This window comes from Erigeron canadensis, chromosome 6, assembly GCF_010389155.1.
Source record: "Erigeron canadensis isolate Cc75 chromosome 6, C_canadensis_v1, whole genome shotgun sequence".
Taxonomy (NCBI): Eukaryota; Viridiplantae; Streptophyta; class Magnoliopsida; order Asterales; family Asteraceae; genus Erigeron; species Erigeron canadensis.
In genome coordinates this window covers 9972165-9997408 of record NC_057766.1, presented here as the reverse complement: position 1 = coordinate 9997408, position 25244 = coordinate 9972165, and the positions used below count along the sequence as shown (strand labels likewise).

At 33.1% G+C, this 25244-nt stretch overlaps 4 protein-coding genes and 1 long non-coding RNA gene across 5 annotated transcripts; 1 reads left to right on the top strand and 4 right to left on the bottom strand.

The window, feature by feature from the left end:
• The first annotated feature begins 254 nt into the window (after positions 1 to 254).
• Positions 255 to 4096, top strand: LOC122602687. The gene is made up of 6 exons (XM_043775274.1): positions 255 to 413; positions 790 to 826; positions 1709 to 2653; positions 2872 to 2937; positions 3577 to 3775; positions 3866 to 4096. The coding sequence occupies exons 2-6, from the start codon at positions 824 to 826 to the stop codon at positions 3928 to 3930; spliced, it is 1278 nt and encodes a 425-aa protein (XP_043631209.1). The 5' UTR covers positions 255 to 413; positions 790 to 823; the 3' UTR covers positions 3931 to 4096.
• Positions 4097 to 4684: 588 nt separating this feature from the next.
• LOC122602688 (ras-related protein RABE1c-like) lies at positions 4685 to 9570 on the bottom strand. The gene is made up of 8 exons (XM_043775275.1): positions 9189 to 9570; positions 7147 to 7219; positions 6952 to 7052; positions 6515 to 6580; positions 6299 to 6396; positions 6084 to 6146; positions 5482 to 5574; positions 4685 to 5075 (listed from the first exon to the last, which is right to left on the bottom strand). Exons 1-8 carry the CDS (start codon positions 9271 to 9273, stop codon positions 4995 to 4997), a joined length of 660 nt encoding a protein of 219 aa, XP_043631210.1. The 5' UTR covers positions 9274 to 9570; the 3' UTR covers positions 4685 to 4994.
• A 3213-nt stretch (positions 9571 to 12783) lies between these two features.
• On the bottom strand, positions 12784 to 14948 carry LOC122603357 (40S ribosomal protein S15a). The gene is made up of 4 exons (XM_043776033.1): positions 14842 to 14948; positions 13640 to 13790; positions 13372 to 13532; positions 12784 to 13122 (listed from the first exon to the last, which is right to left on the bottom strand). The coding sequence occupies exons 2-4, from the start codon at positions 13770 to 13772 to the stop codon at positions 13024 to 13026; spliced, it is 393 nt and encodes a 130-aa protein (XP_043631968.1). The 5' UTR covers positions 13773 to 13790; positions 14842 to 14948; the 3' UTR covers positions 12784 to 13023.
• Positions 14949 to 20628: 5680 nt separating this feature from the next.
• Positions 20629 to 21290, bottom strand: LOC122606160. The gene is made up of 2 exons (XR_006324823.1): positions 21129 to 21290; positions 20629 to 21008 (listed from the first exon to the last, which is right to left on the bottom strand). It is a non-coding gene; the product is annotated as an uncharacterized LOC122606160 (long non-coding RNA).
• Positions 21291 to 21743: 453 nt separating this feature from the next.
• LOC122605602 (pentatricopeptide repeat-containing protein At1g07590, mitochondrial) lies at positions 21744 to 24538 on the bottom strand. Its single transcript, XM_043778562.1, has 2 exons — positions 24194 to 24538; positions 21744 to 23240 (listed from the first exon to the last, which is right to left on the bottom strand). The coding sequence occupies exons 1-2, from the start codon at positions 24506 to 24508 to the stop codon at positions 21990 to 21992; spliced, it is 1566 nt and encodes a 521-aa protein (XP_043634497.1). The 5' UTR covers positions 24509 to 24538; the 3' UTR covers positions 21744 to 21989.
• Between the last annotated feature and the right edge of the window lie 706 nt (positions 24539 to 25244).

The window sequence follows — 25244 nt, the reverse complement described above, 5'->3', positions numbered from 1 at the left end:
TAATAGATAGGAGGGACATTTTAGGAAAGTAATTAAAATCAATATTAAAAATTTCAAGTTCAATATTAAAAATCTAGGAGAAATCTGCTTTATAATATAGTATAGATATAGATATAGATATAGATTAGATAATCAAGCCAACGGCTGAGATTAACACATACCAGATTACCAGTATACCACACAACAAGCTAGGTAACACCAGATTCAATTTTCCCATCTTAGATAAAAGATCTGCCGTTCGAAAATAAAAAATAAAAAATCTAAAGAGAAAAGATCCTGTGCTTCTCCATCCACCATTACTATACATACATACCCATAAAACCTAACTTTTTAATTTTATTTTAATTGCCACCTCAGCAATCGCCGGCAATGAATCTCACCTGACCACTTAGATCACTGCCGTACGTTCCAAGGTATTTAATTTATTTTTTATTTTCTATGAATTTATGGTTTTCTTTTCTAGTGTACTTTTATCATATGATTGTTTTAGTTTACTGTACTGTTTGTTCTGTTTCAAGACATTTTCGTATCTGCTTACATTTTACATTTTTAAATATAATATGTGTATATAAATATATAATGTTTTTATACCTGAACTTAAATACATTAATTTCTGTATCAAGTTATTAGTAGTATTTTTTTTTTGGACCCAAATGGGTCAACAAGCAAATGTAGTACTAAAGAGTAACATGGTTAAAGCGTACAAATGAAAAATATAAGTTGTTATTGGTTCAAAAAGTTGAATTATTTTGTTCAGAAATTTAAGTTATATTTTTTTGCATTTTGCAGAGATAATTTCAACAAGGATTTTTGGTTAAACACAATGGTATGTTTCTTAGTAGTTTTTTGCTTTTAAGTTATTATATGATTCTTTTGTTGCAATGTGTGTATGCATTATATAAGATGTTTGAATGCAATGTTGAGTTGGTGACAATTTGTGTGTATTTAGTGATACTCATAGCAAAAGTTAGCTGGACACAACAGTTTTATGGTTTACACAATTCTGCACTGTCTTGTTTACATTTTGTTGTGTGCGGTTGCATTTTGCTGTGTATATATTACATCAATACATCTCGTTTGCTGTTTACTACATCAAAGCTGGAGAGCATGGTTACAGCTTGCAGTATGCAGCCGAAATCTAGTAACAGTTCTATGAGATTATGCATAAATATACCTTAGTGTCATATGTTATACATAAATGTAACATTTTTATATAAAAGTTATCATGTTTAGAAGCAGGGATTTTTGGTTAGCAGATGGCTCCAATGAGACAATGGAAAACGAGATGAGCAAAATAGCATGTTTGCTTGTTCATGCTAAGAAACCTTTCATTGTATTGGTTCCTAAAGTTAGATTCAAAAGTTTGTTTACTTTGCAGTTCATTATATATTTTTGCACTAATACAATATGTCTGCTTTTTCTTAGCTTATCGAGGATTATTAGTTAACACGATGGTGTGTGTTTTTAGTGTATGCCTTTTATATATCCGAATTGATAACAGTATGAAACTAGGTCAAAATAATAATCTTTAGTGCTAAATTATGCATGAATGAATGTATGTTGTTGTTAAGGTGTGCTTGTATTTCTTGTTTAGGCTGCAGTATGTGTCCCGGTTTTAGTAATACAGTAGTTGTTTGAACATATTGTGAATTTTGGTGATACTTTCCAGTTGATGTAGTCATATTTTCTTGTGATTATTTCTGTACAGTCTTTCCATGACAAGGGATTTTGGATGGGGAAAGGGAATGATCATATAACTGAGGGGGATGCCCTATTTAGTAACTCATCCAGAGTAGAATCAAAACGATCCCACCAATGGTTTGCCGATGCAACTGAAGCCGAGTTGTTCCCTAACAAAAGACAAGCCTTGGAATCTCCAAATGGCAAATCAATTTCTGGAGTTCCAACATCTCATTTATCTTGGGACAGTGTTTCTCCTCTCCAGTCTTCCGCAAATCAGTTTATTGAACGCCTATTGGGATCTCCTGTTCAGATTGATAATGGACACGTGAATAAAAAGATAGGCGATGATCAAATTGGTAACAGGTCTTCAGTTTCTTTATCTATGTCTTATACTCTAGAAGACCCTGATACATGTGTGAACTATGGTGGAATTCGTAAAATTAAAGTTAATCAGGTTAAAGAGACTGATAGTAGTGTGAGTGCATTAAACGAGACCAATTTCATGTCAATGGGGCCTAACTATGGCAATGATGATGGAAATGTAACTTTAATGGGTCATTCTTATAGTGGATATGACCCTACACACAGGCCAGCAGGTTCTACCGATGGTAAAGACGATGAAAATTCCATATCAATTGCCAATGCCATATCTTTTGATGGTTTTCAGGATGAACCTGAGATTGAGCCATTAGCAAGGCCAGTTAATGGTTATTATGTGAAACCCATGAACAACTTATCATTTGATCAATCTACAGTCAAGACATTGCAGTCTTCTGAGATTAAGGAGTTGGATGCATCCAATGCAGTTGTGGTTAGAAATGCACCTCTCGGGGCCAAATCAAAGAGTAAATCAGAACCAAAACCAGCTAAAAAGGAAGCCCCTAATAGTTTCCCTTCAAATGTTAGAAGTTTGATGGCTACTGGTATACTTGATGGCGTCCCTGTCAAATATGTTTCAACTTCAAGGGAGGTAAACATCTTTGCATAATAACGGTTTCTTTTGCATTATATTTATACACTATGTTCCAAATGAATCATTCTTACTCACGGTATGGTATGGTTTGGTTGTAACAAAAAGTATGATGATTATAAGAGTGAAAGAGTAGAATCGTTCATTGTTTCTTTTTTCTTTGTTTTCTTTATAATTTGTTGTTTTTTCTTATATTATGAACTTTTTTGCATAAACAGGAACTCGGAGGAATTATAAAAGGGTCTGGCTACTTGTGTGGCTGTCAATCATGTAATCACTCTAAGGTAAGCCTTTTCTTGCATCTTGGGCCATTAAACGTATCTATAATGTCTATAGATCTTGCACATATAGCTTTGGGATCATGAAACTGTTCCATATCTATAATTTAATGTTACGTCAACCAAAGAATATGTTAATTATAGGGGTTTTCTTTGGCATATGTATTACGCTTTAGGAATAGCTAGTGTAAAATTGCTATTACATCGACTATCATGATGGTAATATCTACTCATTTACTTATAAACAAGTCAATTTGGGTTGTGTGTCTTATCTCCAACTTTTTAAAATGGATTAAACTACGAAGTAACGGGTTGTACATCTCAAATGGGTTTAATGGATTGTAAGTCATTCAATGAGTATTCAAATGTAAAAATACCTCCAAAGCTCTATTAAAAAGTGATTCCTTGTGTAATAATATGCTTTTCGTGATAATATTAAGCTCATTATTTACATAATATTCAGAAAAGTTGGTAGAAAATGTGTTTGTTGTTCGCCCAAGTCCCAACTAGGCCTGACCCATTTCGACCTGCAGTTGTAAATTAATCACTGTAGCTTGTTACCAAACCCACCCGTTTTGCCCATTCTGCCACCTCTCCTGACTATGAACATAGTTATGTTGATAATACTGATTTGTTTTTGGTCAGTCATTAAATGCTTACGAGTTTGAGCGTCATGCTGGTTGCAAAACAAAGCACCCAAATAATCACATATACTTCGAGAGCGGGAAGACAATATATCAAATAGTCCAAGAGTTGAGGAACACCTCTGAGAATTTATTATTTGATTCAATTCAGACTGTAACTGGTTCCCCAATTAATCAGAAAGCATTCCGCAGTTGGAAAGGTAAACTCATTTTAATTTCAGCACATCCTTATTTCTTCAGTATAAGGATTTGCAAATTTCTGTTTCTTATGTTCCGTTTTCATTGTTCAGCATCTTTCCAAGCAGCTACTCGTGAACTTCAACGGATTTATGGGAAGGATGAACTGAATATATAGCAACAATTTTTGGTAATAGGTTTATGTTAAGTATAAGATTGTCTTTTCGGTGTGCTTAATGCTTTGCTAAAGGAAGATTGTCTTTTCGGTGTACATGATTGTGTATAGGATTGTGATAGGATCTGATATTCAAATACTAAATCTTCATATAAAGAGTGTTGATCAAGGGAGACTGTTAAAGATGTTGCAACTTACTAAGAATTGGTTATTAGAAATATAATATACCAAGATATTCATACCATATCCAAAACCTTGGATGTGTCGTTGCTAACTAATTTTTGGGATCATAATAGTAATTGGTTTGAGTTGTCAAATTCAAATGTGATTTATTAAATATTTAAGCAGCAGGGCCAGGTGATAGTATGTTGAGACAATGTTAAGTTTACAGAATTTGGGTCTTGAAGCAAACATTTGTCATCAGCCGTTCCTTTATGTCCAAAAAGTAGTTTACATGAAGAATCCCACTTCTATACAGATTGGTCACCCACATATCGTTTTTTTCCCCCCTGATTGTTTCAAGAAAATATCTGTTTTGGGAGGTGCTTGTGTCCATTGATGCAAAAAGAGTTGGGCAGCAATGACTCTATGGGGACATCTCTCTCGCATACAAAAAGTAGTTGGCATGTGAGGATCTTAATCCAACGCTGACCTGATTTATCAACCGAGAAGCAGACCACACTGACAGTTCATTCTTTCTATTTTTCTGGAATGAAATGCAATGAAGTAGAGAGAGAAGCAAGAAACTCCATGATTATTGAACCAATTACCATCTTAAAATTTCCTAACAAGTGCACTTCAAATTGCTATTAGACAAAAAGAAATACAAATACCAAATGGAAAATGTCCTCTTATCCCGAATTAAAATAGATGTGAAACAAAGAAAGAAAAAAACTCGATGATGTTTCACATAACACAAAGTTTGAATAAAATAGCGCTGATAAGTCGGGCAGCGCCATCATCATACCGTCTATGTTTCACTTGGTATTTTTTTCCACCAAGGCTGTGTTTCTATATCACGAGCCAACCACATGCAGAGCAGCACCTCTGAAGCATTCCGTGTTTGTTTAACCGCAACAAGCTGATTTCTGTGCACCTTGACCATTCGCCCCTCCACCATCTGGTTGATTAATCTTGATCGTGGATGGCTGTGATTAATATGACCAACTTGTCAATACAAAACATAAATATCTGATGTAAGATCCTTGTTAAATATAAGTGCAGCATTCTCCATTATTTCAAAAGGTATTATTCAAGCTTATATACTGATAATCCTCACATACTGAGGTTTTTTTTTTTTTTGGACAGCGAGCTTCAGACTAGTACCATTTTAAATCATATGTAGGAGGAACAGTCATTAAGATTCCTATTATCTTTGTTATTCTTGAGGGTATTTTAGGCATTCGAGTAACAAAAATAGCATTTTCCCTGAACTGTCCAAAAAAGTTGCATAAACCTTTTTTGCAGATAATTCAAATTTTGTGAACATCCACCAAGACTATTGAATAAACCTTTTGCATATAATGATAAACAGAAGCAAATTTGATAAAGTACCTCAGCCTTGGAGTCGGTGTCTGCAAGCCTTTGCTTGATATCTGTAGCTATTGAAAAGAAAACTTCCTCCACATTTAGGTTTGTTTTTGCACTCTGTAAAAACACAGGTTATTGTTCTTCATTAGATTATCCAAGTATAACAGGCTCACTGGCATCTACACTATCTTGAAAAACTAATTTGTAGAGGTGGCAAATTCCGAACCTTTAACATATAAATAAGTCTATAAAGTTTACAGTGTATCACTACCAGGTCAGCGGGTAGACCAGAACAAAAAAAAGCTTTAAAATATGAGACAGGATTCATACTGGTCAAGATTCACCCGAAGTGTGATTTAAAGCCTTAAACCTCCTAAATCATTTTATAAATAAAACTAGGTTCTTAATGAAATAATGTAGTTATGTGATCATATAGAACACAATAACTATTTTAAAAAAAACTTGTGTTTCGTGACAACCGAGCCCGTTTTGACGAGACAAAAAGTCACCTATGACAACCAGAAGTTCTGTCATCGGAAGAAGTTCTATCTCACCCACCCACTTTTTGCCACCTCTGGCTCCAGTAATTTGTGATAAAGAAAGAATCATGTAACTGAAATACTTACAGTTTCAAAAAACTTAATGCCATACTCATCAGCTAGTGCTTGGCCCTTCGCGGTAGGCACAGCCTACAAAATATTGTGACAGTATCAGAACCTTCAAATCACTCGTGGCCCATATCTGTGGGGACTTTAAATATAGTAAACTAAAAGCATAAATAAAATATTAAACATCACAATGAATGATGACTCAAGCATCAGGTTCAAAATCTACAACATACCCTCTTGCTCTCATCCATATCAGCTTTGTTTCCAACAAGGATCTTGTTGACATTGTCAGAGGCGTGTTGTTCGATGTTGCGAATCCAGTTTCTGATGTCTGACAACAGAAAGCAATATGGGAAACAATAATCGATTACCCAATCAAGGATAAGATGGAAAAAGAGGAACAATAAGCTAATATATAAATGTTAATAGAACAGGGAAGAAAATCTCACTGTTGAATGATGATTCATCAGTAACATCGTACACCAACAAAATTCCCATAGCTCCCCTATAGTAAGCTGGAGTTTTAAAGAGCATAAGTATTATGTAAATCAGCTTAATCTTTTACGTGACCAATGTTATCATTCTATCCGATATAGGAGGAAAATGCAGAAATAAGAGGAAAACAATCGTTGCACAAGTTTTCAGCTACAAGAACTCAAACTTTATGTTGTTAAGCCTATATTAAACAGTTATTACAAACTACTATCCTACTCCATGTAAGATATCACTGAAACATGATAATTTTGCAAGAAAGTTCAACAAACATCACTTCTTTAATATTTATCTTATGAATACTATATGCTAGTAGCATATTTTGGCCTGCATGTAATTTATGAAGCAATTTAATATTATCTACTCATAAAAAATGTGAATAATACGGTCATACCAGTTGTGATTGTCCGAAATCGCTCTTGACCAGCAGTGTCCCAAATTTGGAGTTTGATCCTTTTTCCATCAAGTTCAATGGTTCTTATCTTAAAATCGATACTGTAATAAAAGAAAAGAAAAAAAAGCAATGTCAATAATGCTAACTTTTGGTGTAAAAAATAACATGTTCATGCAGAAAAGACGAATCATCTACCCAATGGTAGTGATAAAACTTGTAGTGAAAGAACCATCAGAAAAACGCAAAAGAAGGCAACTCTTCCCCACACCTGCAAAAGGGAAAGACTGAAATTATCACTTCACACTGTAGAGCTCAGAATATTTATCTTACAAAATTACTAGCATCATTGATATTACAATGTAATATATATATATATATATATATATATGGAAAAGTGAATATAAGGCTGTCCGGCACCTAAGCTTAGGTGTGGAACCCCTCACATACTAATTTGTTAATATTTGTTGGATTTTAATTAAATCACATGGCCCCCATGAATTTTATGGATTAAAAAAACAATATGTGAGTGTTCCACACCTAAGCTTAGGTACCTAACAGCCTTATATTCCCATCCCCCATATATATATATATATATATATATATTATATGGGAAAAGTGAGTATGGGTTGTCCCCCATCTAAGCTTAGATGGGGAACCCCTCACATACAAATATTTTAATATTTGTTTGAATTTTAAATAAATACATGGCCCCCCATGATTTTTATGATTATAAAAACCAAATGTGAGGGGTTCCCCATCTAAGCTTAGATGGGGGACAACCCCATACTCACTTCCCCCATTTATATATATAATACACATATACATCATGCTGACCAAAAACAAAGCTGCAGCAGATATGTTAACAAGTAGTTCCAGAACAAACAGTATTACAGTTTTTCTTTTCCAAAACTCACATTGCTATCATGTTTTCATATTGTTAAAAGTTCCGCCTTTGGCTCATAAAAGATACAGATGCTGAATACCAGCATTTGTAAGTTTCAAAAGAATCACTCGACAGCCTTAGCTACACCGAAACATATGTTTAGGACACTCTATTCCTAGACCCTAAGAGTCTATCTGCCCCACTGATGTGCTCACTTATGAGAGAAAGTTACAAAATAAAAATAACAATATTTCATGTCTTTCTCTTCATATAGTTATGGAAATTTTTATCCAAGCTCTTATTATAGCCAATGTAATTTAAAAGGGATCCTCGATTCCTTGATGAAGCGGCAAGCCTTGGACTCGTGATCTCAACAATACATGTGAAAAATTTTGATTTAGTATGCAGCTGGAACCTACATTGATCAGTCTGTTTTCTCTATGTATTTCACACCATTTCTACATAAGCTGTATTTGGATCAATCTTGTTGTTTTCAGGGCTAAAGCTTATGATGTTTGGTTCACAAAACTTTTAGAAGCTTAATAAAAAAAAGAGCACCAAAACGTTTTAAAAAAGTAGCTTCAGCATATGAGAAAGTAAATTACATATACACAACCGAAATTTTAACTTTTCGTGTAAATTTATAACAACTTAACTAGTTGTATTTCAAATTTTCAGTTAGATTAAGTTCCAGCTCCGTCAACTTTTTAAAAAACATTTATATAACAAATTCCTCGGCAAAAAGCTACCAGCTTCAGCTACAAGCCCTAACTCCAGCTCATTTTTCCAAACGTTCTGACTAATATTTCATCTCATTCTACGCTCCACTAAACGAAAAACTTCTCTTGCATCAACTTTTCTAAAATTCCCCCAATCAAAATGCTTCATCGCCCTATAACTCAAAAACTTAAGCATTGCGAGTAATCAGTAATATCTACCGTAAAATAAATATTAGAATCAAAATATGATTACAATTCGGATAATTATATAGACGCAGAAAAACGACATTCATTATCGTATAAACGTAACAAATTAATATATACAACTAAACTAATCGTATTTAATCATTGCTTTCAATTCATTTCTAATTAAACATTTAAACTATTATCATTTCATAACATATAACTTCCATAACCTAATCAACACCATTTCATTTCATCTTAAATAAGCAAATAAATAAAATCAATACCTAGATCCATACAGAATAGATAAATTATTCCCAATTTTTTTCAAATTTATTATTCCATTCCAATAAAATAGAAAAAAAATGATATATAGTTATATACATATACATATATAGATATATAGATACATAAATAAACAATAAAATTAGGTTAAATAAAAAATTGCTAACCGCTATCGCCAATCAAAAGGAGCTTAATAAGATAATCATAATCTGCACGAGCTCTAGCCGGTGGAGCAGCTCGTGGAGCGGCCATTGATTTCAATTACAACAATGATCGGAAAATATAATTATTATTATTATTATAATTTATCTTTGGATATTGATTAAAAATAATTTTTTTGGGAAATAATAATTAATAACAATAATTTGGGGGTAAGAAATTAGGGGAAAAAACGGTTTGTTTGGGCTAAAATGCGCTGGTCAGATGATGCCCTGCGCAAATTAGCGGAAATTTTATGAAAATGAGAGAGTGTGAATAAAATGAATGGGGAAGAAAGGTTCCGGTATTGACGCGCACTGCTATATATTAACTGTGTGTGTGTCTGTGAGCCTCCACGCATTTCAGGTGATTAACAACTTTCAATTAATTTATTTCTTTTTTCAAGTTATTGTAACTGTTTTTTTCTTCTAATTTAAAAATTTTCTTCTAATTTAAAAATAAAATATATATATATATATATGAATTTTAACCTGATTTAACTAATAAAAACTGATTTTTATGACATTGTATTGTCATCTTCCAATAAAATTTCAATCTGATAAAATATAAAGAAGTTATTTCAGACTTGAAGGTGTATGTCTATATGATAAATATTTAATCAATCAACTTATTATAAAGTAAATAAGTAAGTAACTATTTAGTGTCGCCTTTTGTGGGTTTTGAGCCCTATTTAGGCAGACCTTACCTCTACCTAAGTAGAGAGACTGTTTCCAGTTTCTACCTAAATGGTAGAAAAGGCTCTCCAACCTTTGCATGGGATGAGAATCGAACCTATGATCTCTGTCTCCAGAGGCAAGGGTGTTTACCACTGATCCAACCTTTATGTGAAATTATTTTAATATGACACATGTATCTATTCTATACCCCTTTATAAAGATTATTCATCCTTTTAAAAATAGAAAGTGTTATACAATAGTTACATATGAAAGTAAGAAATTGTCCTTAATAAACAACCATTATGGAAAAGGTTATTAGAGATTACCAAATTTGCTTTTAATAAATTAATTTATACTCCAAACCCTTATCTAATTTACATTTTAAGTTCTTATCTTATAAAATATTTCCACTATTATCTTTACATCAACTTACACCACTCGACATCAATTGTCGATGTCATCACCACTCGTCACCAACATCACTAAACCACCGTCGCCATTACCGTCGTTGCATTGCGCGAGTACTATGCTCGTTAATATTTTATATAAAATAAAATAAGTTAATTTCATTAACTGCACATTAATATGTATCATGCCACCTAAAGAAACAAATCAACTATGCTTACTTTTAAATAATAAAACCATCTATAATATGAATTATCATTAAAAAAAATTGAAACTCGTTTCCATATTTTGAAGAAGTCTTTCAAAGCCTTGCCTCTCTAGAAACAACTTGGTCAAGACTCAACTCAAGACACATATAATATGAAACCAAATGGAATGTGCACCTTCAATTAGAATAATCAAATGTCAGCGTAAACTATTTTTCATTGTGTTGGATGGCTCAATAATTGCGTTCGTTATGTTAGTACCTACTATATTTAGACCCATGTCAAATGCTGGATACGGGGCTTATGACATTATTAATATTAGATTTTTATACATTTAACTCATACGTAAATTGAGATATACACTGGAAATTGTTGTTATTAGCTGACACATACCGATGTAATTGTTTATCGTAGTCATCCCACAAGGCACGTGCTACAATAGTTGTTTTATTACTTTTTTTTAAATTAGTTGTACACTTATACATAACTTATATAACTCTTAATTTGAATGACAATTATAACTGTGAATTTTAATCACAAAATTAATACATAAAAAAAAATTACTTTATTGATTGAAAGATAATATGAATGTTGAATAAATTTCATATTGGTTAGGATTTAAAATTCAATTAAGATAATCATATGGAGTTTATATATATTAAATATTGAATATTTATCTTTATATAGTTTATAATTATCTAATCTAATCTAATGTTATATACATTGAACATGGAATGAACAATAATGTACTCGACATTTATATATTAATAATTTTTAATATGTTTTGATTACTTATATCTCTAAATATATATTTATTTATACAATAAAAGTTAAAATTGAAAAATTAAAAAATTTAAGAACCATGATTAGTCAATAAATTATTAGAACAATTGTCTTTTAGTATAATAAAAAATTTTCATAGTGTTCATATACATTTTATCTTAATATCCATTTATCAAAATGAACATCATGAAAAAACTTACTAATAATAACAGTCATATGGAGGAGGTTTTTATTTTTTTTAAAGTCATTTGGAGAGAGCATATTTTTCACTCGAATCAGTACATGCACAGGTAGAACTTGAACAGCTGAACGCTTCACTTGGAGACCCAAAATTACTTTTTATTTTGAATAATCTCAAACTCGGCTCGTCTCGAACGTGCGTTGAAGTTGAGTTCACTTCAAGTGATTCTAAAAGTAAAAACAATGGCGTAAGTAAGTGATGAATTAACAAACAAAAAGTAAACTTCTAAAGAAAAAGTGAATGTGGATCAAAATTGATGTTTGCAGTATATGCTTCCAAGATTCTACTCCCACTAAACACATTCCTTTAAAGTTAATCAAACCTTTCATTGCTTAACTCCATATTTTATCACCAAAATAAGACTCCAGTGGAGTTTGACACCATCGTCAGCTGTGGTTAGTGGCGGAAGGGGGTCATGGTGAATTAGTGATCAAGTTATCTGGTGGTCGATGAAGTTGTGAGACTACGTTGACCACATGGGCAGCTACACAATCTTTGGCATAATGGGGTACAACAAAAAGAGATAGTTTAATGTTGTGGTCTTTAATTCAAATTAAAAGGTAGATAGTATAAGAAGCACAAGTATCTTTGAAGTGCATGGAAGCGACAAAGTAGAGATGCTGTTTTTAATTTTGGTTTTCTTTTAGTTTACTTTCAATACAATTTATTCAGTCTGTATCATTGGATAAAGTTATGGCTGTCTATGTCTTACTACTACGCATTTAACAGGATTGGATTTTGCTGTCATATTTTGAATGCATTTACGCTGTAAAATATCTGCCTTTCTACATGCTCATTCAGCCAGTCATGACTGAAGTGAAAGAAGTTCATTATGACTAAGTAATCGTTTTGTTATTCCATTTTGTACACTTCACCTTATGATACTTTTCGGTCCATTACAGATAGAATGTAACTGCATTGTAAGAATTGTATTATGTGATAGTTTAATCCATAGTTGTGTGAAAATCAGGTTAGTAAGTTAACTAGTTATGAAATGTCAAATATATACTTTCCCATTCATTTTTATATCAAATTATTAGGTCAATTGTCTTTGGCAGATAAGTTACACCATAAAACTTACATTAAGGTTGCAAATATGATGTAAAACATATTTACTGTTTTACTTGCTAATTTCTCAAAATAAATCATCAATGTTAATTCAAATGATTTAGAAGTGTTTAGTTAAATCAGCTATGTCTATAAGACTTGACTGAATAATTATATAAAGCTGCTTAAAAATAGACACCACAAGTAAATAAGAAGTCTTCAATATAAAAAGGTAACAGATACTTGATCCAAAAGAGGGGTGATAAATGATGATGGCAGATATATGAAACCTAAGATAGAAAAAATGTCTTCAACATGACAACTTCAAAAGATAAACCAAACCAGAACCACAATCTCCCTTTAACAAAAATCCAATCTCGAACAGATAAACACAAATGTCATTCAAGCCCTAGCCTAAAATAGCATTAGATCAACATCTCGAGATTTAATAGAAGAACCCAAGAACTTTGCCACCCACATTCTTCCTCCTTGCTTCCTCGTGGTCCATGATACCAGCTGATGTAGTCAAAACTATGTACCCGAACTGCATTCAAGTGTGCAAGGAAAAATGTTATAATCAAAATAAAATTCAAATAATATCTAACCGATCCAAAAAAAGAAAGATGAGCAACGGATAACTAGCTTAAGTGTACATATATGTTTATAGAAGAGGGGTTTTGGCCTTTTGGGCAGCCCAGCCAGTACTAAATAATTGCCCATATAGACCAAATCTGTAACTAAACCTATCCAACATGCTCATTATAAAATCTCAAACAAAGTTTGCAAATCCAACCTGTCTGGAAGGTAAAAGTCTAGCGGTCCATGGTTCAATCTCCTTGACGCCGACATCAAATCGAGGACTAATGACCCCGCACTTGTTTAAGCGTCCATTCAGTTCGACAACGATCTTTCCTGACCTGTGGTCATCAACGTACTCAAACTCACCAATGTAACCTGCAAAGTTAACATACAAGCGCGTCATTTGTTTGTGCATTTCATCAATATGCAGAAGTGACAAAACAAATGGAACATTTTTACAAAAGTAAAAAAGGAGAGCAAACCATGCTTTTGCATGACCATGAGAAACTTGATGATCACTTTTGAAGAAGGCCTGATCATAACTTGTCTCTTTCCCCTCTTTTCAGCGTTGTACATGCTCTTAAGAGCATCGTTAAGAACACTAACTCTCACCATTCTCACAAAATCTAGATGCTGCAAGCAAGAGACACAAAATACAATAAACAAAAAAAACTAGACAGTTTCATATATGCAGCAATACATTTAACGTTTAAGAGGAAACACTTCAACTAAACAAAGCAATACCCAAAACTAACCGACAATCTAAAAACAAACTTTGACGAGTCGTAGCACATTAAATCACCATTCAAACTCTATAATCAATAATGTCATTAAATACGTTCACATTTTTACTATAAATGTGTCGCACCATGAATTTCTTCAAGAAAACTCTCTGTACAAATATTTAAAGTTAATTCATTACTATTCATCCTAGAACAAAAATAAGTGCAACCATATCTATATTTTAAAAGGGGTGAAGTGCTATAAAAGCGGTATCAGTTTTAATAGCATGACAACTTACACGATTACCACATCAACACAAACGACTAATTTATCCTGATCAAAGAAGCCACCGGATACATACAATTACAATAATCAAAAGTTAGGTAGCTACAATTCTACCATTTTGACAAAGTTCAGTGCTTTTTTATATATATACAATTTACCTAAAAAACCATTGCATGTATACAAAAACTTGATACTATTTAATATATCATATACTGTTTACGCAATGGAAAAAGACACCAGATATATATTATAAAAAGTAAAAAAAAAATATGATCCATACAACATACTTACATAGATTATATTTTCAAGAAAATTATATACATTTAAAAATATTTTTTTAACCTTTTTATATGTATAATAAAATAAAACCAAACATAATATTTCATCATTTCTAAGACTTAATCAGATTTTAAGCTCATAAATAGAAGATACAACAAATAAAAAAATCAATAAATTATCATAAACTAACTCATCTATTATATATATATATAACACTACTTTCAGCCGCAATAACATAATGAACAGGATCAAGCAATAAGTAGCAAAAACAGATCAATAAATCTTTAGAGTCAACTATTCTAACATTTGATTGATACAAACTATAGATACAGATTATAAGTGATACAAATGTTATATATATGTATGTTTGATTGATTATGAGAAATTAGGGTTTTACCTGTAAGAGCAAAGAAACGGCAGCGGCGATTGCAGTGAGTGAGCAAGGGATATACGCAAAGACTGAAAATATTTTAGGGTTTCGGTTTTTATAGAATGTATTGTAAGTTTACTTTTCAGTCCCTCACCTATCGCCACTTTTCATAAGTTACACACTTATGTTAATGTTGCTTTATGGAGTGGCCTAGTGGGTGAAAAGTTTGTAAACTTGTAATGGGTCACATTTTATTCCTTTCCTCTTGTAAATAACCAAACGTTTTAGACTATCTAAAGCGAGGCTTCCATTTAAAGCCCTTTTAGGGGCATTTCGTGACATATGACAGTCCAATTATCAAAGAGCTTTCTCTCAATTTTTGTTGGAGCAAGACTTTAAAAAAGAAAGCCATCTTTGTGGGCCAAGTTTGTCTTTAAAAAAAATGGACAAAACAATTACGTGAAAGACAAATTTGAAATATGTAGTCGCTTCCAAAATGTTGACGGAGGCCAGCTAAGAAAACACTTAAAAATTTGACCAATCACACAATAACAACTCAATGGAAAAAAAAGGACAAGCATGACACTTATTCACTCCAATACGTTTTGACTAAAAACACGCCCCTTTTCACCCGTCCCATTCTTCACGCCCTACCCTCTTTCTCTCTCCATAACTCCCCTCGGGGCAATGTTCTGAGACGTTCCGGAACCAAAAAAGTGAAAAATGACGACTTGCTCTGGAGAGCCTTAGTGGATTGAAATCTGAAAAACATGTTTTTTTTTCTTCACAAATATGTTATACAAATAAGTTAGTACTTAAAAAAAAAAAAATTAATGATTCTTGAGTCTATATTTTATTTTTGTATACATTGTACAACCGGTTTAATAGTATTAGTGAGTTAGGCACAAGCTTAAAGCTCACTAACTATTAAGGCACCCAAAACTAGAATTATACTTTTTAGTTATTAAAGGTTAATATTTTATAATTAGGTTTTCTTTATTTAAGAATGTTCAACAACCTTTTCTTCTTAGTCATAGTCAAGCAAAATTTCGCCTTTATTAAGGCTTCGAAGTTCTTTTGACTAAACGAAGTTAAAACTAAAGTTTCGGAACTGAAGTTTGCAACTTAGGTTCTTCGATTTGTTCAGATGAGAAACGAGAGATAAGAAAACATCTTAATTTGATTACGATTATAGGAAACCTCAAATAGACCAAGATCCGATTTCAGGTCTCAAAAGCACACATATGAAATGGCCGATCATGAATTCTATGAGAAGTTTTCAAGACACGTATAGCCAGACCGCTTTGTTGTTCCGCTTCTTGCTCTAGAAAAACTTGTCGGAAATCGCCAATAGGCTTGCTTGGTCTGAATTAACCTATTCACAATTAGGGTACAATAACCTTGATCCCTTCCCAACACTTTTCACCTCCGCTCCCTCAAGAGAGAGAGAGAGAGAGAGATCAGAGAGCCAGCTGCAAATACCATGAAGGAGCAGTTGAGCAAAAGAGTCATAACACCGCTGCTTACCAATAATAATGTGGTGTTGCCGCCCATAAATAATGCTTATGACGTCATAGACACCTTAGTGCCCGGGGAAAATGAGAAAGAAACTTCTTTCATTCCTCGACAACTAGGTCTTTTCGACTCTTAGCTTTCTAGGGGAGAACCTTTCTAGGCCTTTTACCTCCTTTACTACTTGAACTATCAAGCCTTGTCTTAGTCAACCAAGTAAAACAGAAAGATGGATAAAAGATTAAATCCTTCGGTAGGCTAATCTTCGAAGTTCTTTAGGTTTCTTGAAAATGTAAGTTCCATTACTCTCTTAGATCTCCGAAGAATCTCAAGACTCCACCGTAATTATGAGAATTGAATTTATTAAAGATGATTATCTCTCATTTTCAATTCTATATCTCTCGTTTTTTATTATCGATCTTTTGTTTTCTATTGCTTTCAGTAATCTTTTAGCTCTTCCATTTGTTGCTTTCTATATGTTTACAATAATTATCTTATACGCACTGATGTTTTATTGCTTTGTTTTACTTTAAAATTATATTTGATTGGTATTGATAGTAGTGTACATAAGAATAGGCATTAGTATCTACATAAGTGTAAATATATATTAACATTTTCTTTGCTTTTTTTCCTGTCAGGTAGCTATTGAACTACCTTTCACATTGGAGGTAGTAATATGTTTCTTTGTTTTCTTTTCATAGGGGACTAGTGGAAGCAGTAATAGTTGTACTTAAAACATGGGTTTACTTTCGAAATTGATTAAGTAAATATTTGGTTTCTCTGTTGCATATTTATACTACCTATATAAACAAACTACCCCGTCATTCATTTAACTCTCTACATTTGAATTACCTAATATACCCTCTATATTTAAACTAACTCCACACACATTATCCCTGAAAAATTTGAAATTACGCTAAATTAAAAAAACTCATAATTACCTAAAACCCCTATTATTATAAAATCCCCATTAACTCTAAAATTATTGTTGAATGTATTGGTATGGATAAGAAAAAACATCTTAATTATCATAGATTATATTACAAAATGTTTAAACAATAATTAGCTTTTTATAACTCACGAAATTACGAACCAATTATGTCATTTGTATATTCGTATTAAATTTTAATCTTTGACTATTTATTTTTTTTAATTGTCTTGGTCTCCTCCCATACATTTGTAAGTGGTTATTTTTCATGGTTAGTGTTTGCACTTCATTATTTTTTGCACCTAATCCGCGACTTATTTTTAGAATGATATATACGGTTAGATCCTGCATTGACGCATCTCATAAAAGTAAACTGAACGCTATAAATCGTTACGGTGTCTAAAGTGTAATAGACCGTCGTCACTGCAACACACGGGCACCACTCTAGTAATATTAAAACTAAGCAGTAAACCTGCAAAATGTATGCCAAGATATATAGGTTAACATGTATGATGATTGTTTAAAAAATATGGTACAAAATGTAATTGTTGCTAGGTAAATTTTATTCTATCTTTAAGCACCATAAGAAAATAAAGATTTTGTTGCATAAACAATCGTTAATTTGTACTTAATAAATTAGTCCCCTAAAATTAATGTCGCTTAAGGCCCCCAAAACTTAAGCCGACACCGGATAAATTGCATAGACAATTACCATTCACGTATAACGAAATGCTTTTTCTTTTTTGACTTTTATTTGATTTTGTGATGTTAAACATGTGGTAGTATAAAAAAAACGAGTTGGTCACATATCATTGCCATTATACATGTCATCTCAGTCCAAAATCATAGAACAACTTATGCCACAAACATGTTCACGCTTTAGTCGAATCCAAAACTTGGATTTACATTGGATCTAACCGTAGTCGCTCTATCTATTCTGTAAAGAGAACTTGATTTAAAATTAGGTTTGAATAGGAGTGTGCCATGTTTTTTTTTTTTAACGGTAAATTTGGACTCAGTTGCATACCTCTTCATATACCTAGCTCCAATTTCAGAGGAAACCCATTATGGGAAAACCCCTGTCTCAATTCCTAGGAGTGTTTTTGCTCACACCAGGATTTAAACTCAAAATCTCTCAGTCTCAGGCTCCACCATATACCAACTTATATACCCAACTCCGAGAGAAATATGCCGTGTTGCCATCAGTAAGATTCACTGCTCCAACTCTTATTAAAATGTCAACGTTTGCTTTTATCTTACAACTATATCAATTGAACCCCAAGTTTTTTTTTTTTACCTTAAAAAATGATCCTAATCACAACTATTTACATGACTTATTTATTCGTTATTATCTTTTAACCAATATATCGCGACAATAGCCAATTTTCGTTGCGAACGTACCAAATAGCCAAGGTTTTTTGGATTATCACAAAATAGCCACCAAAATAGCAACAAAAAATGAAAATCGCAACAAAAAACGCGAAATCGCAACAAAAAATGCCAAAATCGCAAGAAAAAATGGAAATCGCGAACTGCGAACTGCGCTTTCACGTTTTTTGTTGCGATTTCGTGTTTTTTGTTGCGATTTCGTGTTTTTTGTTGCGATTTTCATTTTTTGTTGCGATTTTGTTGACTATTTTGTGATAATCCAAAAAACCTTGGCTATTTTGATAAGATCGCAATGAAAATTGGCTATTGTCGCGATTTTCTCTGTATCTAATCAACTAATCCCAAGGTGACCACTGACCACCAGCTTTGGGGGTAGCTAGGAGTCGTCACAAGTAAACCTCGGTGGTCACAGGTCACAAGAGATATACAAGTAGATTTCTAGAATGATAGTTGTATTATATCTTTGCTCTGCTTATGCCAACTTAATGTTACACGGGGAAAAAGAATAAAAAAAAAAATTCTGTACAAGACTATTGTAGCTTTAATCCCGTGAAACAAATATACGTACTTGTAAATCAACATCCAGTCCATCTTTGATCATTTCAGGACACAGTTAGCAAAGAACTAATGATAGAATCTGATGTTGCACACTTTACTTATTATTATCTGTTAAATCTGCTAAAAGTGTGTTAAACTTGTCTTAATATAGAAAGAGACCTAACCGAAAATACCTTGGCTTTCCCTATCTTCCTTACTTACTTTTCTGGTCTCGAGTAGATCAGACCAGAGAAGTTTGGAGGACTACTCGAGGCTAACTTTAAAGCTCAGTGTATTAGTCATAACCCCAACTTCTACAAACTATTGTCCAGCGCATTTTTTAAACATGACCCATGCAACTGCAAACTCACATCAAAGTACAAGAGACTGATGCTAAAGAATTCTCGAGTTTACTAACCTCGTGTGTTTAACAAACAGGTTGCTGCCAAATTCCTATGTGCTACTTGTGGCTATTTGATCCGTTACAGTACTAGAACTTCTAACCTGGTATTTTTATCCTTTGTTATCTCTATTTAAGATTTCCAAGTATCTATTGGAAAGTGGATGTGTGATAAGCCTTTATTTTAGTTCTTCCAACAAATAAGTACTATAACCTGAAAGATCCCCATTACCTACGCAGAAGAGCCGAGTTACCTGTTTCCTTGCAGGTGTTGAAAAGCATCACAAGTCTTCTGCAACATGATGCATCAGGTATCTACAGTTTAGCTGTTATTCTTGTTAAGAGGCGCTAACTAATTGAAGCTTTTAAAAAGAGAGGTGAAGGCAAACTTAACTTTTCAGCACCTTTTCCACTTTAAGAACCAAGTATTTTTATTTGACCGGCAGAGCAATTTTATTAACAAGAAAAATAAGGTTACAAAAGGAGAGGGCTCCAGGAAGGAGTCACAAACAGCAGACAGTCAGACACTATCCCCCAACTATGTACGTACATGGTATCAAAATTCAAAAAGAAAAAAAAATGCAAATAAATGCTAGCAAGCAGAGACAATCAAACAAGTAGATAGCTTTAACATCAGCAATGAGTAAAAAAACTTCGTTTTAACTTATACTTTACATACTGCTAACACTTGTCATAGGTCAACCATGAGTTTGTATCTACATTTCCAAATGCTGCTTTTCAGTTTAATCACCAAACTTGGTGACATACACATCAATCAAAGAGGCCTAATGGACTGTGTAGCTGGCAAGAGCAAAGAAATGGGAAACCAAACGCATCACTGAATTTTGATGCCAAGCCTAAGAATTTAAAAGCAAATCTATCTATTCCTTTGTGCGGATTGAAGCAGTTATTTCCTACTTAATAGTCTACTCTGCAATTGAAACTCCAGATTTTGAAGCAACTTTCTCTAGGAACCATTTCCTTATTCTAGTCGAATTGCTCTTTTCCTTGACTCTCCAGACACAAATATATTATTCAATTGTGGTGATAAGCAAATAATATCAATAAATCATTTTAATGAAACTCATGTTACAATTATATTCCATATATGTAATACCTTTTATTTTAACAACAAATGTTAGTTGTTAGCAGTCAGTTATCGCCAGATAATAACTAACCACCATTGTCTGGATTTGAATTCAGGACCTCCAGAGAGGCAAAGCCTCCCACATCTTTTGGACCACTAGACCAAGAGCTCATTGGTTCAATATATGCAATACCTACGAAGATTTTCGCACCACATCTAGCCCCTAGTTGAGGTTTGCTACCACTGCACTCACAGAAGAATTGGCTACTTGGTTTTGCTTTGTTCAGCTCCTACTAATCCTTGATGTGCGGTCATCAACATACTCAAAATCACCAATATACCTGCATAATTTAGTATAAAAGCATGTCATGTACCAGACAAATTTTAGTTGTGTATCAATTGTCATAGAAGGGCAAGGGCTAATGTTACAACTATTTAAAAATAAACAGACAAGAGCAAACCATGTCTTTAAATAAGAAGAAAACTTGATGATCACTTTTGAAGAAGGCCTAACCATACCTAATTCTTCCACCTTTTCCTGCCAAAATCAAGATGCCACATGATCAGGCCCAGATATCAAAATAAAAGATGATAGAAGAGATTTTTAAAGATGCAATAATACATACGACCTTTAATGTGACGCCATCCGACACTCGAGTCAAACAAATGCAGTGGCAGCAACATGCAAATCAGCTTAGAATTGATCTTGTATTGAACAAGAAACCAATTTTGTATTCTAGCTCCAACCAAGTCACTGAATATTTCAAAGTACAACTTAATTCGCTCTGGTGCACCATCTATTTCTTTGGAACACCACATGCATCATTTTTAATGCTAGTGTACAACAAATTGCAGCCTAAGGATAAGATGAATAGAATCCAACTCCAGGAATAACTTTATAATTGATAGCACCATGTACTACTATATCTTGAATAATAAGTGTGCTCCAATTCCTAAGGCGTATATAACAAATTAGTGGGAGTGGTCAATATAAAAAAGCTAAAACCTTGAGAAAACTGCACCTAAAAGAAGTGTCGCTAAGAGAAACCGATTCAATGCATTGCAATGAGGATAAATTATTCCATTATAAACAAATCAATCACTTAATAAACGTTGAAACAACATTTAGTTACAATTCACAGCTTCTAATCAAAATCATATATTGCCTAAGAAAGCATCAAATGATTGGCAAACAAAGACGATAGAAAAAGCAATTATCAGTAATGTTGGAGCTGTGTGCAAATGATTATGAGAGAAAACTATGGCATCCTAAAACAACTGCGATAAGTGCCCTAAGTGAGAAAGGGATACATAGACAAAATTTAACCCCGAAACTGTTCAAGGACTTTCAACAGACTGTAGGTCTCAGAGTCTGGCATAGCCCCTCCAAGAATCATGCGTTTTAGAATATTTGGATCATAAATCTTTGCCTTCACATAACCCTTAATTAAGGTATTGTAAACAAAAGTGTACTTAGCATAGTTCGCTTTCTTCAATTCATCAAAAAATTTCTCTACATTCTCAACATCACCACTTTCTGCAAAAAGATCGACTAATGAATATGTAGTTTCTAACCATGGAGATGACCTTTTCACACTCATGCTTGTTGTAAGATCCATACCCAACTCTAATGTCCTTAAAGCTTCCATCTTTAACCCTGATTTCAAGCAACCAACGGCAAGATGTCTGAAAGTTATTGAATTAGCTTTGCAGCCATATTTCTCCATCTCCCTATACAACCCGGTCGCTTTGCTAACATGACCATGTCTGCAATATACAGATATCAAAGAATTGAAATGATTGGTTGACTTCAACTCTTCCTTTGACTTCAATTCTGACCAAAGATCTTCAGCTCGACTTATATCTCCAATCTTGCCAAAAGCTTCGATTGCAAGCACGTAGCTTTTAGATTTAACATGGGGTTGTTCTTGGACAAATCTCCAAATTCTGTCTAGATCCTTAGATTTTTTTAAGTACCCATACAATATAATGAGTATATCCAGTGTTGACCAGTTATTCCCGGTCATTGACTTCTCAATAGCTTCGACATACATCTCACATGCAGTGTCTAACCTGGCCACGGCGTGTGCAGTAGCAATAATACAATAAGTTATCTCATTTGGCTCGGTATTTGCACGGTTCATGTCAGCAAACACCTTCATAAGCCCTTCAATATTGTGTTGGTCAGCTTCCATTTTCAAAAGAATGTTGTAAGTGGAGACATGTCGGGGCACCTTATCAGCTTTCATTTGAGTAAGAATTTTGGGAATAGATTTCCTTCGGGTAGGGGAAGAATGGAGGATTATTAATCGGTTAAAAACCATGTAAGAGATGGAGTGACCAAGTTCCCTCATTTTTTTCATGTAAGCTAATGATAATCGTATCATGCCTTTATCTAAGCAAGCAATTACAAGATTGTTGTATAGTAACTCGTCTTGAAACTCAGAAGGGATATGAGAAAATAGTTTCTCGCCTTGTGAGATTCCATGAAGTTTAGCAGTGAATTCCAAGAGATACGAGTAATCTAGTTGGTTTGGCATGTAGGGCCTTTCCCTAATCACCCATTCCATCACCTATAATAGATTTAAAGGTACTCAAGCTCAGAATTCATAAACATGGAAAGAACAAAAAAGGGCCTTAATACTCATGTAAATTCTTATCAGCAAACAGCACAATACACAATATGAAAGTGATATTTCAATGATTTTGCAGTTACAATTACTCTTTTTTAATAGTAACAAATCCATTTCAGAACATCAAGTTCAGTGCTAGATTTTATATAGGACTTCTTTGAAAACTGTATACGCGTCAGCAGGGGTATGAAATATTAATACTTAAAGTTATACTCTCATAAAGTATACAATCCAGATACAGGTAGGGATAGAGATGTTATTAAAGTAAATTAAAATTATCAAATTTATGCGGCAATGAGAAATGTTGACCTTGCCACATAAATTTCAATCACTAAAATCATATTAGCTACGTCAGTCCATCTTGAGAGAGCATAATCTTTCGTTCCATTTTTACTTATTTTAGAAATCTTCCACTTAAACTACTAATAATATCATCCTAAAGAATTCCCAATATTACATTCTAAAGAAACATGCTATATACAATTAAATATAGACAAATGCTCATATCTATTGTAATTGTATATATCCAATTATCCAGTGATAAATTTTTGTTAACATATCAAACTACATAGATGTCATGTGGCAACTTATATAACTGTCACATAACAGCTTATTTGTAATATTTCATAAAATATTATGATTTTTTAAAATGCACTAGGTCTACATGTTTTATAAACCTGATCTTATTTGTTCCGCCCCGATACTGCATATGTACAAAATTTATATTTAAAAATTGGGTACGCACAATATAGGCATTCTAAATTGGATAGATAAAATCGAATTTAGATGACTAAAGTTATAAATTCACAAACATTGATCAAAAAAAAAAAAACTACAACAATTCAAGCATAACATTCAGTCAGGCATTTCAACAAACAGGTTGCAGGCATTACCTCAAGTGCACGTTTATTAAACTTCTTTTTACGCAACCGATTAATGGCATGAAAAATATCGCCTCGATGAACCGGAAACCCATCGCCCATCCAGCTTTGAAATGCAAACCCAACTGGGTCTCCTTTAGCCAGCTTCTCTATCCTCCCACATAAGCTTTTTGGTACTTCCTCTGGTGTTGATTCTGAACCATTCTGTTTGTTTTCATTATGTGTTGGCTGAGTACAGAAAAGATAGGGTTTGGAAGTAGAGACCGAAAGTGTTCGACGAAATGCCTGAATGAAATGACGCCTGAAGAAGGGGACTGGTGCTTGCATAATTTATACTTTTCGTAGGGAGGTAGTGGGAGTTAGTCTTTATAAAGTTCGTAGAGATTTTAAAAAAAAAAATGAAAAAAAAAAAAAAGAAAGAAAGTAAAATGAGCTCTGAGGGCATTAAAAAATTATACTTTTTCATATTAAAATCCACTCCTTAAATTTTATGATAAATGTATAACTATTTATTGCAGCTTAATGAAAGCCTTAAGACTTCATTTAACAAAACCCAAAATGAAAATAAAAAAATAAAAAATTGCTTATCGCCTAATTTACGGTAACTTTAATGTAAATTATTTTGATGTCTAGTAAAATCCAAAAAAGGAAGGGTAAACTAACCGGGTATGGTAAAAATAATTTGTTCAAATACTTGGAAGACAGAGATTTTTAAGAGAACTCTATTTAAAGAAACTAGTTTGGTGCCCGCGCGTTGTAGCAGAACCCGTTAAAAAGCGGTCGTTAAATGTGGCGATTCGTGGATATAACCATCTACGGCGACGGCGACGACTTGGTTATGTGTTTTTTAGGATGTATACTTTTGTTTGTGAATATGTGTTTCTAGGATGTGTGGGTTTTTTGTTTTTGTGGAAAGGTAATTTTGAAATTTCAAAGATAAGGCAAGGGTATTTTGAGAAAAAAATATGCTTAATGTTATTCTTTTTATAAGGGAGTATAGATATAGATTAATAGCAAGTCAAACAAAAGAATTGAATCATGTAAATATGTATTAAGATAAGAA